The 15,437-nt window shown below is 36.6% G+C and overlaps 1 protein-coding gene across 2 annotated transcripts in view; it reads left to right on the forward strand.

Moving 5' to 3' along the window:
• Window positions 1–15,437, forward strand: part of TBC1D23 (TBC1 domain family member 23) — a 52,853-nt gene that overhangs the window by 32,682 nt on the left and 4,734 nt on the right. For both annotated transcript variants that reach the window (XM_084875462.1, XM_084875463.1), the window contains exons 14-17: window positions 3,569–3,708; window positions 5,014–5,058; window positions 8,977–9,065; window positions 14,284–14,419. In XM_084875462.1, coding sequence (XP_084731588.1) covers window positions 3,569–3,708; window positions 5,014–5,058; window positions 8,977–9,065; window positions 14,284–14,419 — 410 coding nt within the window. The remainder of the gene's footprint in view (window positions 1–3,568; window positions 3,709–5,013; window positions 5,059–8,976; window positions 9,066–14,283; window positions 14,420–15,437) is intronic.

The raw sequence follows: 15,437 nt of genomic DNA on the forward strand, positions 1-15,437 counted from the left end.
TACTGAGACCGATTTTTCTGCATACCATGTCTACTCCCTACAACAGACATAGATTTAGTCCACCCATATTTGAGAATGGGTCATAAAGAGGAAGACTGGAACCCATTGCCAGGACCATAATATTTAAATTTTAGTTCTTGAGATGTACATTACTGCAGGATTTTACTATTTGGATAAATTTATTTTTCTGTTCTATAATATTTTGGAAATATTTGGGCAATACGTCTTTTATACTTTTTCAGTAATTCAGTTAAGTCAAATTAGATGTTAGGAAATCACTAGAGGCCCAGTGCACAGATTCGTGCACTGGTGGGGTCCCTTGGCCTGGTCTGCATCCTCTCACAATCCGGAACCCCTTGGGGGATGTCAAATAGCCAGTTTCCGCCCAATCCCCACAGGCCTGATACAGGCAGGAGGGAACCTGATCCTGTGGGTTGAGTGCATATTATAGCAACAGGTCATTTGGTCACTTTGGCTTAGATAGATAGATAGATAGATATTCTTAACAAGTAATAGTCCTCACCTACCTAAGATTATTCTTTAAAACAGAAATAAAAGGAAAACTGCAGTATAGAGTCATGGTTACTAGCTTCGACATACAGGTATGACATACCAAGGTGCTCAAGTTTTATCTCCACAACTTACTTTCTTCATGGTCTTCAGTAAGATCTTTCCAGCCCTGGTTTCTTCATCTGTACAATACAGATGTAATAACAGCACTTTCCTCATAAGGATGACATGAGGATTAAATATGCAAGTGAATGTAAGGTATAGTAGTTATCATAGAATTATAACTCATTAGGTGTATTAATTGAGGCTTATCTTCAGTTCTGTAAGTCAAAGCAAATTATTATGAAATTATCAGTGGAAAGGATCCTCTAAGAATTAAGTTTTAAAATTGATTCTCTTAGGTATCTAAGCGTTCTTCATATGAGATCACCATTTATTTAATAAACACTTGCTATTTTCTCTTTTTCTTAATGTTCACCCAAGTGCATGCTTTTTGTTTTATTATTGATTTTAGAGAGACAGAAAGGAAGAGGGAGAGAGAGAAACATTGATATGAGAATGAAAACAGATCAGCTGCCTCCTACGCACACACAAACTCAAGATCAAACCCATAACCAGGGCATGTGTCCCAACCAAGAATTGGACTCATTGGTGCACAGAATGACGTTCCAGCCAGCTGAGCCACACTGGCCAGAGCTATTTTTATTTTTGATTAGGTAGTATTCCATTATATGGACGTACAATTTATTCAGCTAGTCCCTTATTGAATATTTACATTGCTTCCAGTCTTTTTGTTATAAATATTACCACCATTAACTTATGTGGTAATATATTTGCATATATCGTGATTATTTGGTTCTAGAAGTGGAATAACTTAATCAAAAGATTACTTACCAATATTTTCAGAAATCTGCATTATTATCAAGTTACTCTCCAAAAAAACATTATTCTGATTTATATTCTCAATCATAGCATCGGTTTTCTGTTGACGTTTTTGCCTTCAGATTTGAAAAACACTGATTGAGGCTGGTAAAGAAATAGTTGTAAAGATGTGTTATATCCAGAAGTACCAAAGAATTTCCCAATCAGTGTAATTTGGTTTTGAATTTGGATATGGAAATAAACTTTTTTTTGTGTGTATTATATAGTTAATGAGTTATTTCTCATAAAAATGAAAATGATATCCATTTATTGTAGCACCATATATAAATGTGAAAAGTATAAAAACAAATCACCTATGACACTATCAGAGATAACTGCTACTTATGTTTTTTAAATACTTTCTTCAGATCTTTTTTTAATGCATGTGTATTTTAGTATTTTATTTTAAAAGTAATGATCAGCCCTAACCGGTTTGGCTTAGTAGATAGAGCGTTGGCCTGTGGACTGAAGGGTCCCAGGTTTGATTCTGGTCAAGGTTGTGTACCTTGGTTGCAGGCACATCCCCAGTAGTACAGGAGGCAGCTGATGGATGTTTCTCTCTCATCGATGTTTCTAACTATCCCTTTCCCTTCCTCTCTGTGAGAAATCAATAAAAGTATATTTAAAAAAAAATAATGATCAGGTTATACACATAATTTCACTAAATATATGAGTATTTTCTAACATTTTGAAATACTTTTATTGTTGAGAATGGGTTTTTGTTGTTGTTGTTTTTCTATTATAGGAAAGGTGAGTGACAGCATAAATACTATACTAACCTGAGCTGTCAGTCTCTCTCCACATTGCTCTCACATGCAGTTAAAAATCCCATGGCTGCAGCCAGCCACAGCCCTTGAAAACATGCTGTAAATCATGTGTTTTTTAGATCTGTATAATTTTCCATCAAATAGTACCTAAATCCTAGACCACTTTTTGATTATTTCCTTCCCATAAATTCTGAAGAGGATTGGTACACTTTGAAACTTTGACACCTATCACCAACTTGCCTTCTAGGGTATATGGAAGCAATTCCATGAAATAATTTAAGACCTATACCTATTACATTAGGTACGCCAGGTTAACCTAATTCTTGAGAAATTAGAGGCCTAAGTGAAAACGTTTTAAAAAGCAAAATTTTACAACGAACCAGTTATTTAAAAATTTAGTTCCATGAAATGATATGCTTGTTATCGGCAACTCCCTCATTTTATTGTACTTAACAGCACTCTGCAGATTATCACTTCATTTTTCTAATTGAAGATTGTAGCCACCTTGCATCAAACAAACCCACTGGCATTTTCAGACAGCATTTGCTCACTTCATGTATCTCTGATATATTTTGTTCTCACAATGTTTCAAAATATTTCATTATTATATTTGTTATGATTATCTGTGATTAGTGTGATCTTTGATGCTTTTTATTGTTTTGGGCTGCCATGAACTGTGCCTATATAAGACTGCAAACTTAAAAAATGTGTGTGTTCTGACTGTTACACCTATTGAGTCATTTCCCCATCTGTCTGTCTGTCTCTCTCTCTCCCTTTTCTGGTCTCTCTGTTCTCTGATACAGCAATATTGAAATTAGGCCAATTGAGACCCTACAGTGGTCTCTAAATGTTCAAGCGAAAGGAAGAGCCACAGGTCTCTCACTTTAAATCAAAAGCTAGAAATGATTAAGCTTATTGAGGAAGGCATGTTGAAAGCCAGAATAAGCCAAAAACTAGATTCTTATGCCAAATAGCCAAGTTGTGGTGCAAATAGCAAGAGAATATGAAGTAAAATGAAGACTGTATTACTGCAGTCTCATTTCATAAATGGGGAATTGCTTCAATGGATGAGCAGAGAAAGTGGCTTCTTGAGGTGGAATCTACTCTGGGTGAAAATGCTCTGAAGATTATTGAGATGACAACAAAGGATTCAGGATAATATATAAACTTATATATAATACTAGGGACCCAGTGCATGAGGCCTTGAAAGAAACTGTGGGTCTCGAGGCTGTGGTGGGCACAGGGGCGGGTCATGGCCAGTCCTCCGTGCCCCGACCCGGCCCATCCTGCCGGCATTTAGATCACCTTTAGCAGTAGTGTGTCTGCTAATCGTTTGGAGAGAAGTTCTTTAGTAATTTTATTTTTTTCAGGGTGAATCTTCTAATGGCTTAAATGATAGAGGAATGAAATCACTAGTAAATAAAATGACTATTGCTTTGAAGACAAAATCCGTTAATGTCAGGGAAAAAGTTATCAGTTTTATTGAGAATACATCAGCTCCTGTGGATCGGTGAGTTGTTTATATAGTATGAGTTTATGATGAGTAATTAAAACTAAAGAAAAGTGTCTTACAGTAAAAATTTAGTTGACTTGAATGTGTTCTAGAAAAATATAAAGTATATTTTTTAAGTATATGGTTTCAGTTTTCATTATAATTATAAGATGTTCTTCATTGCTGTAAAATTTGTCTACATATTGCTTTTTTTTCTTCTTCTCAGAATAAGGTGCAAGTAATGATTCTGCTCCTTCATGCCATTTATTAAAAATATATTCAAATGCCATTTTGTTTTACACTTCATATGGTATCTGCTTCCCACATGGCAAATGTATGAGAATCAACTACCAAATGCAGTAATCTCTGCAGGAACCTCTTCCTCTGCTTTCAGAATGTAAAACCTAGAAAATATTGTCATGCTAAATAAAGCAGAAATAAATTTTCTGAAGTTCAGTAGTTCAGATCTTCGTAGAATTTTGTTCATAGAATATAAGAGACTGTTAGCTTCCCATGACTTACAAATGAAGGACATAGCCAACAAATAATAAGCAAGTTTATCTGTTATATTGTTTCTTACTGGAATTGTGAATGCACAATATACATATTTTTGTCCACACATCGATCTTTCTTATTCCTAGAGTTCAAAGCTAACCTAATAATTCAGTGCAGAATTTGTTTCTAAGCAAGCTTGATCTTGGTAGTGTGTTATAGTATTTAGTTTTATTCATGTTTTATTTGTTGTATCCTAGGAAAGTTGAAATATTTGGCTTCAAGAACTGAATGTCAGGAATTTACTATTTGTCACTTTTTTAAGTATAGTACATATATACAAAAATACATTTTTTTTCCCATTCAGTAAATAGTAAAGAAGAGAATAGGTGGTTTTCACTAATTCAAAAAATTGTATCTTGTCTAAAATGGTCAACTGATAAATAATGTAAAGTGTTTTACCACAAAATATTTTTTTACTCATTAAATATATGTCTGTTCTCAAAGGCTTTTAACATTTTTACTTTTAATTAGTGCATTTTGAATTATAGTACTACTATTGCTACATTTTATAGCCTGAACATTAAATATTTTTATTTTAAAATTCATTAATTTTATTTTAAAATGAACTAGTGATAACTTTAAATGAAAAGACTTTGTTAAGGAATCACTTGAGACAGGCTTTTACATTTTTTTCTTTGTACTTTGGATGATTGAAACTCTTTATAATGTACACTCTGGGTTAGAAAAACTGATTGTGCTTATTTTTGTTTTAAAACTGTTGTGGTTTTATAATCATTTTGTTCTGTCCTCTGCCTCAATTTGCTGTAGAATGTCTTTCAATCTTCCTTGGCCAGACAGAACATGTACAGAGCGGTAAGCCAATGAGTAGAGCGGCTTTGTTGGGCATCCTTTCCTCTAGCATGCTTCATGCTGTCTATAAGCCTCACGCTGTCTTGGCTAAAATTCCATGTAGATGTTTCAAATGCTAAACTTTTCTCATTCTGCTTTTAGGAGTACATGTGATGCTAATATCTTTTTGGTTTTTGCTTTGATCATTAAATTTTTTTTTTCTTGCATGCTTCCTTTTATCTCCCATTCATCAGATGAAAATCAAGTACATTTGAGTCCAAGAACTTCATAAACCTGCAGCTTTTATTCTGAGGCAGAGGAAGGTGAAACAAAGAAAATAAGTAGTTTCAAAGTTGACAGGGTATTTAGCTTTGAAGATTATTTATTTCTGTGTCCTGCCCTAACAATAGAGAAAATTATAGTACCTGGGGGGAAAAGCACAATTCATGGTTCAAAATTTTGGATAATTCATGTTTATTTTGTCTTCTGTAATAATAAATCGTAATATGGAAATCAACTGAACTGTGAAACAACCGTCCGGACAACCTTCCAAATGAAACTGGGTTGCAAAGGCCTACTCTTGCATGAATTTCATGCATAGGGCCTCTAGTTTTATAATATTTTAGATTTTTCTCAACAAAATGTATATATTTAGTTTCATGAGTTAACATATAAATTGGTTCCAAAGAACCACAATTCTAGAGTCCTGTCTTTGGTTTTCATTGAAAGAAATTGCCGTGATGGACATGTTAATGTATTACCCATCTCTTCTCTGCCTCATTGAGATGGGCTGTTTGTCATTAGATCCCATAAATTTGAAAGAATCTTCAATTAGGATGAACAAAACAACTTTACTTACTTAATACAATACTTTTATATGGCTTTACAGTTTTTATACTCATGGAATTTTTCTGCAATTTAAGTTAGAATATCATATCTAGCAATACCTATGAACATTTTAAAAGAAAATATTGCCATACTTTGAATGTAAGTTAACCCTTTGCACTCCGCTGCCTCCTCTCAGGGGACATCGGAATTCTAGCATATCACTTGGATGTCCCCTCTCAGGGGGGGACATTGCAGTTTATTAGTGATTACCGGGAATTGAGTTAATTCAACGCACGTTTCCGCCGCAAAGTAGCGTCGAGTAGCTGGTAGCCAATGTCCAGAATGGTTCGGAGTGCAAAGGGTTAAGCTTTAGAATAATGCACTTGACTTTTTCTCGGATCATTTCAATATTTCCAGTGACCAGAAGTATCATTTTAAAAACAGTAGTTTACTCCCAACTTATTGATAAGAGTTTTTATTTGCTGTGACTGTTCGTATACAGAACCCATTACAAGGGCTGCTATTATAATTTTATATATTTTAAAGGAAATTGCCTCCTTAAAATTATGTTTGTGAATCATCGTTCTATTTTCTTTTATTATACAACCATTGAATTAATCTGATTTTATTTAATTCCTGAGTTTTCTCCCAGATTCTTAATTAAAAAAAAAAAAAATTAAATTACCTTCTCTGGCCCAAAGGCAGATATACCTATTTTAAAGGAAAATTTAGTGAAATGTTGGAATGAAATTTTAGCTCTTTCTGAGCTCAGCGAACTAAGTAAAAACCTTGACAAACTGTTTTGTAGATGTTTCTGTTATTATTTTCTCTAAGAAAGAATAAATATACTTCTTTTTTTATAAAAAAGTCCATCCATTGAATTTCATTAATTTTTTGCCAGTCTTTTAAGAACCATCTCAGTAATCTTTAGCGGTCTTCTTATAAAAACTACATTGTATTTTTTTTCCTATTTGTCTCTTCTGATACTTGGTTTCTGATTCAAGTAATCACTATAAAAGTTACCGTTATTACTTTCTGTGTTGTAGCAGGCGGTTTAATTATGTTTTAATATCAGGAGAGAAGCAATAATTTAAATCTCATATAATTTTACAGTCAAAACTAAAGGCCCGGTGCATGGAATTTGTGCACTGGTGGGGGACGTGGCCTGCAGGGATTGGCCCACTGTGGGAGCACTGCTCAGCCAAGGGGCTGTGGACCCGCCCTCTAAGTGGCTGCTCCCACTGCAAGAGCAGCCAGCTGAGCGGTGCTCCCACTGTGGGAGCGCACTGACCATCAGGGGGCACCTCCTGCGTTGAGCATCTGCCCCTGGTGGTCGGTGTGTGTTATAGTGCCTAGTCGACCAGTCATTCTGGTCATTCCACTGTTCGGTCTCTGGGCTTTTATTAGATAGGATGGCACTAAAGTATTCTTAGGTAAAACTGTATTATCTTTGTCTTTGCCTTTTGTAAGAAAGTTGAATCTTAGTTTCATAGGTTTTTTAATTTTAATCTAATGAGAATAGTTTGGTAATTTTCAGGATAATTTTACATTAGATTTATTTTAACATAAACTCAAAATTATTCTATGATTTTAATGTAATCAAGTGTAAGCTATGTAGTGATTAACCTAACTTATAATTCCCAAAGAATATCTGGTTATACATTCAACTCAGATTGATTTTCTGTTGAAGAATGTTGTTTTAAAGAAGTAAAGATTTAAGTCCTTCAACAAAATTAGGTTGTGATAAGATTTTTATTGATGAAATGTATTAGAAAAGTATTTAAAATTCAGGTATGATATCCATCTTGTGGAAAAAAATGAATTCTAAGGCTAAGTAAAGATATTGTAATTTGATTTTCCCCCCACTTTGGACTCTCTTTATACTTTATCCTACAAATAATAAAATGCTTATTCCCCAGAAACATATAGTATTTTGTTGAAACACTTTCATTTTACTTCTTGGTTCATTTGAGATTACCTGCAAAGGAATGAGGTTAAATTTTTATATTTAAAAAAAGGTCATACTTCTGGCAGAACTAACCAATTTTGAGTTTACATGTTGTTTAGCCTTCTTTCACTTAAAGAAGAAAGACAGATTCATTTTCATGGCTTACTAACATTTATGTATAAGAAGTAGAATCTTAGTTTCTATTAAAATTAAAGTAACAATAATAAAAAATGGGAGGAAAATCCTTAAGACACTTGCACACTCCTATGAGAACTTTAAGCACCCCTAGAATTTGAATGTTTGGTTCCATAGTCTATATTGTCTAATAAACATGTATGTTGAACTTGCTATATGCTAGACATTGTTCCGAGAGCTTTACAAAATATGTAAAGCGTGGCTCCAGTGGTTGAGTGTCAATCTATGAACCAGGAAGACACAGTTCGATTCCTGGTCAGGGCACATTCTGGGTTGCGGGCTCGATTCCCAGTGTAGGTATACAGAAGGCAGCTGATCAGTGATTCTCATCATTGATGTTTCTATCTTTTTCTCTCTTCCTCTCTGAAATCAATATATATGATATTAAGTGGTTTAATTCTTATAACCAGGAAGGGTAGATGTTATCATTTTACAGATGAGGAAACAGAATCACAGAGAGGTTTAATAACTTCTCTAAGGCCACACAGATCTAAGCATTGTTGTTGTTTTTTTATCTTTACCTGAGGACATACTTAGAGAGGGAGGGGGGCGGGGAGAAAGAAATATCAATGTGAGAGAGAACATTAATTAGTTGCCTTATGTAAGTGCCATAACCCAGGTATGAGTCTTGACTGGGAATTGAGCCAGCAACCTTTCGGAGCATAGGACAGTGCTCAGCCAACTGAGCCACTCTGGCTGGGCTAAGCCTTGGTTTAATATGAAAATTAAAATTGCTTCAGATATAATATTTACAGATTTGAAAACCTTCAGCCACCAAGTCCTTTTGCCATTTTTGCTAACATATTTCCTTATCTTGTTTCAATTTCCTTAACATAGCTATCCTAAAACTGGTTTGTATGTGGGCAAAGAACATTTACATTGGTTTGAATAGTCAAATGATACTTGGTTAAAATCTTTAATAACTTCTTATGTGATTTCTCCCCCCTTCCCCTAAAATTTTTTGAATATAGGCATGTGAGCAGCAGTGACAGAGTGGGCAAGCCATACCGTGGTGTGAAACCTGTGTTCAGCATTGGGGATGAAGAAGAGTACGACACAGGTGTAGTAACACACTTACTTATACACTTCTTTCCTCAGGCACCAGGAGTGATTATAAAGATTATTTTGGGAGTAGCAGACAACTGCTTAACAACAACAACAAAAAAAGACAGTACCCAGCCGGCAGGTTCAGTGGTTCAATTCCCATGTCCAGGTTGGGGGCTCCATCCCCTGTATGGGGTGTACAAGAGGCAGCCGATTAATGATTGTCTCTCATCTTTGATGTTTCTGTCTCTCTCCTCCTTCCCACTCTGAAATCAATAACAATATATTAAAAAAGAAAAAAGACACAGTGAGATTCTGTAAAGGAGATTAAAGACTTTTTTTCTATTAAGAGTTGGTCTAAAACATCTAAAGTTCTGCCTATTAGAAATTCAAGGTGAAATGTTGCATAGCCGGTTGATATAGGAACCTTTAATCTAGGAGACAAGTCTAAATTGGTGATAATTTCAGAATCATCAGGGTACAAATAGTGTCTAAATCCCTGGGATTGAATTTAAAACCCCTGATACTCCCACTTAGGAGATTGAGAGTTATGGGACCAAAGTTCAGGGAATTTCAAAATAGACATCTGAAGAACCTTTTGAAACTAGAGGCAATATTTTAAAGGGCCACAAGATGGGGATATTGTGTAAGGGAAATTTGTCATCTTCTGTGTGGTCGGTTGTCTTTATATTTTTAAATTTTAAATTTACTACTTTGGTTCATAATCCCACTGCCAGATTATCCTGGTTAAGTAATCATAATTAATAGTAATATGTGTATTAAGTTAGAAAAAATAAAACAGTATATAAATGTACAAAATATGAAAAAAACTTCTATATCTCATCTTGCCTTTTCCACTTAGTAATACATGTTGCATATTTTCTATCTCAGGCCGTATACCTTCTCAATTATTTTTCTATCATGTGAAAATACCATAATTTATTTATTCAATATTCTTCCATTGACTTTTTTTTTAAATAAATTTTTATTGTTCATATTATTACAAAAGTTCTTCATTTTTTCCCCTCCACCAAGTTCCCACCCCACCTCTGCCTTTTCCCCACCCACCACTATCCTCATCCATAGGTGCACAGTTTATGTTCAGTCTCTTCCCGCACCCCCCACTCCTCTTTTCTTCGAGAATTGTCAGTCCACTCCCCTTCCATACCTCTGATTCTTTTATATTCAACAGTTAATATTGTTCATCAGGTTTTTTAATTCTCTTGGTTTTTCGATTCACTTGTTGATAGTTACATATTTGTTGTTCATAATTTTTATCTTTATTTTTTTCCTCTTCCTAAAGAACCCCCTTCAGCAATTCATATAATTCTGGTTTGGCGGTGATGAACTCCTTTACCTTTTTTTTATTTGTGAAGCTCTTTATCTGGCCTTGGATTCTGAGTGATAGCTTTGCTGGCTAGAGTATTTTTGGCTGTAGATTCTTGTTATTCATCACCTTAAATATTTCTTGCCATTTCTATCTGGCCTGCATGGTTTCTGTTGAGAAATCAGCTGACAATCGCATGGGTGCTCCTTTATAGGTAACTACCTGCTTTGCTCTTGCTGCTTTTAATATTCTCTCTTTGTCTTTTGCTCTTGGAATTTTAATTATGATGTGTCTTGGTGTAGTCCTCTTTGGATTCCTTTTGTTTGGGGTTCTGTGTGCTTCCTGGATTTGTAAGTCTATTTCTTTTACCAGGTGGGAGAAGTTTTCTGTCACTATTTCTTTCAATATGTTTTTGGAATCTTGCTCTGTCATCTTCTGGGATGTTGGTTCGCTTGAAGTTGTCCTAGGGGTTTCTTACACTATCTTCAACTTTCTGGATTCTCTTGTCTTCTTGCTTCTGCGGAGGAGTGTCCTCTGGCTCTTTGAGTTCCAAATCTTTGACTTGATTCTTGCAATCTTCCATTCTGTTTTTAGGACTCTGTATAATATTTTTTATTTCAGAGAATGTATTCTTTATTTCTAGTTGATCCTTTATTATTTCTAGTTGATCCCTTTTCATATCCTCTTAGGTCTCGTTTATTTTATTGGCCTTTTCTAGGAGATTCTTGAAAAACCTTATAAGCATGGTTTTGAACTCTATATCCAGTCACTTTTTGTCCTTCATTTCTGTCGTTTGTGATCTGTTTCCTTGTCTCGGCATTTTTGCTGCTTCCCTGAGTTGGTAGGTTGGGAGGATCAGCTGTATCTATGCCAGGAGACAGCTTTATTCTACTAGACTTGGAAAACTGCAAGAGCCTCTGTGCTCAGCTTGGATGAGGCGGAGCTTCAGGGTGGAGCCTACAACTTTGGCTTCCGGTATGAGGTTCCTGAGTCTCAGTGTTCCTCAGTGTCCTTTGGTACTCGCTGCAAGCACCTCTGAGAGAAAGGTGCCCTAGAATTTCGCCTGCTACCAGACAGTCTAGTCTCTCCCCCAGTGAGCCCGCAACTGGGGTTCAGTGCAGTTGGAAGCGGGGTTCAGTGCAGTCTGGAGCTTATGTCTCCTTCCCACTACGGCAATCCAGCGGTTCAATTAACAGTCTGTCCTCTGCGCGAAATGTGCGCGACTTGGGGGCTCTGCCTTTCGCCGCTCCCTGAGCTTCCGCCTTACAGCCCAGATTCCCTCTATAAGTGTCTGGGTCCCCAGGGTCTCGCTCAGAACTGGGGTTCAGTGCTGTGGAACTGGGGTTCAGCACAGTCCGGATCTTTTATCTCCTTCCCGCTAGGGAACACCAGCCAGGCACTCAGCTGCCCCTCCTCTCCAGCTCCGTCCTCTCTGAGCGTGCAGTGTGCCTCCATACCTTAGGCTTTTACAGCTCCTCTGATTTTCCTTCTGGTTTTCTCTTTCTTTCTCGTAGAATTTCCAGTCAGTCAACTTTCCTGTAGTTCTGGATAATGTCCACTTTATTTTTTGTTGTATTTTTTGAAATTGTTGTGTGAGGCTGCAGTTAGGTGGTTACCTATGCCGCCATCTTGGTTTCTCTCCCCATTGACATTTTAACTTTTATTTCTGTTTCAAATGGCAAACAGATGTTTTTTGTTGTTGTTGTTGTTGTTGTTGTTGTTTTTTAATATATTTTATTGATTTTGTACAGAGAGGAAGGGAGAGAGATAGAGAGCTAGAAACATCGATGAGAGAGAGTCATCGATCAGCTGCCTCTTGCACACCCCCTAGTGGGGATATGCCCGCAGCCAAGGTACATGCCCTTGACCGGAATCAAACCCGGGTCCCTTCAGTCCCCAAGCTGACGCTCTACCCATTGACCCAAACCGGTCTCGGCCAGATGTTTTTATACATATATGAACATGAACTTTTGCAAGTACATCCAGATGGTAAACTCTTAGCAGTAAAGTTGCTAGGTTATAGGGAATCACATTTGATATTTTTATTAATTCATATTACAAAATCGCCTTCCAGAAAACTTGCATTGTAGTAAATGTAATTTTCTGCCTCCTATTTTTAATTTATTTCTTTTGCTCCTTTTCTCCCAGTCCTCTCTGTTGCCATCATCCTGTTATGTATCTTTCTCTGAATATCTCAACTCCTTCTATTAACAAATGAATGAATAAATTATGGTGTGTTTACATAAATCACACACATATTTACATTATGGAAAACTGCACAGTAATGAAAATGAGAAAACTAGAGCTATGCATATCAACATGGATAAATTTTATAATGTTGGGAGTGGGGTAGCCATTACAGAAGACTACAATTGAATAGTCTACTTATATAAATTTTACGTAAAATACAAAATATTATATATTATTTAGAGATATTTATATATAGTTAAAGTATGGAACTGGTAACACTAAATTCACATAATCACTATTTCTTTTTTCTTTTCTTTTTTTATAATATATTTATTGATTTTTTTACAGAGAGGAAGGGAGATAGAGAGTTAGAAACATCGATGAGAGAGAAAGATCAACTAGCTGCCTCTTGCACACCTCCTACTGGGCATGTGCCCACAACCAAGGTACATGCCCTTGACCGGAATCGAACCTGGGGCCTTTCAGTCCTCAGGCTGATGCTCTATCCACTGAGCCAAACCAGTTTCGGCAATCACTATTTCTTAGGAAGGAAGAGGAGTGTGACTGGGGAAGAGGAATGTAACTATATGAGATTTCCTTTTTTCATTATATCTTTACCAGAGGCCTGGTGCATGAATTCGTGCACCAATGGGGTCCCTTGGCTTGGCCTGCACTCTAGCAACTCAGGACCCCTTGGGGAATATCAGACTGCTGGTTTCGTCCCAATCCCCACAGGCCAGGCCGACAGACCCCACTGGTGCATGAATCCATGCATGGGGCCTCTAATCCTATTTAATAAAAGAGTAATATGCAAATTAACTATCACTCTGGTACACCCACTTCTGCCTGCCAGCCTCATCACACCCTAACCACTACCCTGCCAGCCTGATTGATGCCTAACTGCTCCCCTGCCAGCCTGTTTGCTCCTAACTGCCCTTTCCTGCAGGCCTGGTCACCCCTAACGGCTCTCCCCTGCAGGCCAGGTCCCCCCAACTGTTCTCCCCTGCAGGCCTGGGTCCCCCCCAACTGCCCTTCCCTGCAGGCCCAGTCACCCCCAACTTCCCTCTGCCAGCTTGGTCACCCCTTACTGCCTTCCCATACAGGCCTGGTTCCTCCCAACTGCCCTCCCTTGCAGGCCTGGTCCCTCTCAACTGTGGTGGCCATCTTGTGTCCACATGGGGATCTTTGACCACATGGGGACAGCCATCTTGTGTGTTGGAGTGATGGTCAATCTGCATATTACTCTTTTATTATTAGTTAGGATAGAGACCAGATGCATGGGTGAGAGCCAGCTGGTTTGCCCTGGTGTCCCAGATCAGGGTGGGGCGTAGGGCAGCCTGGGCAAGGGGCCTGTGGTGGTTTGCAGGCTGGCCACGCCCCCCGACTACCCAAGTGGAGACCCTGGTATCTGAGGTTTATCTTCTATTATTGAAACTTTGTAGCCTTAAGCAGAGGCCTGTGCCTGCCAGGGCTGCAGAAACTTGGCTTCCTCCATTTCCAGGGCAACCCTAGCCTCGTGCTCTCTGCCGATCAATGATCCTCTCTCATCATTGATGTTTCTATCATTCTCTCCCTCTCTCTTTCTCTCTGATGTAAAGAAAAGAATTGATTGGTGTGTGTTTTCAAAGTGCTACTGAAATTGTTTTTCAAGCTGTTAAGAAATGTATCATTTTTGAAATTGGTAATGCCCACTTTTAACACTTTAAATTCTTTATAGATGAAATTGACAGTTCTTCCATGTCAGATGATGATAGAAAAGAGGTGGTAAATATTCAGACTTGGATAAACAAGCCAGACATCAAGCATCATTTTCCTTGTAAAGAAGTGAAAGAAAATGGACACATGTTTCCTAGGTACTTGTAAAAATGTCTTCTTCAGAAGTATAATTGAATTTAGGGAAGTTAATATAAAACCAAACTACAAAAGAAAGTTTATTTATCCAAATACAATAAGATATAATTTCCCTCTAATAATATATGAATCGATTTTTTAGAAAAGATTTTTAATGTAATTTTTTTATTTTGAAAATTTTAAACAAGAAATGTTGAAGAAACAGTACATTGAACAGCTTTATAAACCTTAGATTCACCAGCTTTTAACTTCTTTTCACACTATCCCATCTCTATTTGTGTATATACATACACATATACTAAATATGTGCATATGCATTTCCCTTTTATCAAGCCATTCAGAAGAAGCTTACATATAACACTTAACCCTAAACACTTCAACATAAATCTCCCAAGAAAATCTCATAACTCAAATAGTGTTTTCAACTTTAAAAATCGTAAAAATTAGCATGATTCAACATTCAGACCATATACTTAAATTTTTCAGAGTGCCCCCAAAGTATCTTTTATAGTCTTTGTTTTTACTTCCTGATCTAGGATCCAGTCAGGGTTCACACACTATTTATCTGTGTTATCTATTTAGTCTCACCCAAAGTACTATACTCCACACCCATTTCTTCACTATTAATTAATCCTGTGACTGTAGGCTGAATGTAACACATTTTAGACATTTTTGGTATTTTTCTTACTGTATTACCTAAAAGTGTATGAGTATTATGACTATATTAAAGCTGAGACACAAGGTTAGGGGTGAGACACAAGGTGAGGGATGTTAATTCTGAGCACATTTTGTCTTGAGGATACAATTATAGAATATTATAAAATATGTAAGGCAGCCCAATTATTGCGTAGTGGTGTCTAATATTGGGCATATGCTATGGTATACTGAATGAGAATACTTCATGAATATAGACAATACTGTTAAAAGTATGGAAGGTAGTATATTTTATATACCATATAGAATAGATTCTAAAAATCTATTGTTTTAAATCTGTTATTTTACTTATATCATACTTTTTAT

This window comes from Pipistrellus hanaki, assembly GCF_964339955.1.
Source record: "Pipistrellus hanaki genome assembly, chromosome: 2".
Taxonomy (NCBI): Eukaryota; Metazoa; Chordata; class Mammalia; order Chiroptera; family Vespertilionidae; genus Pipistrellus; species Pipistrellus hanaki.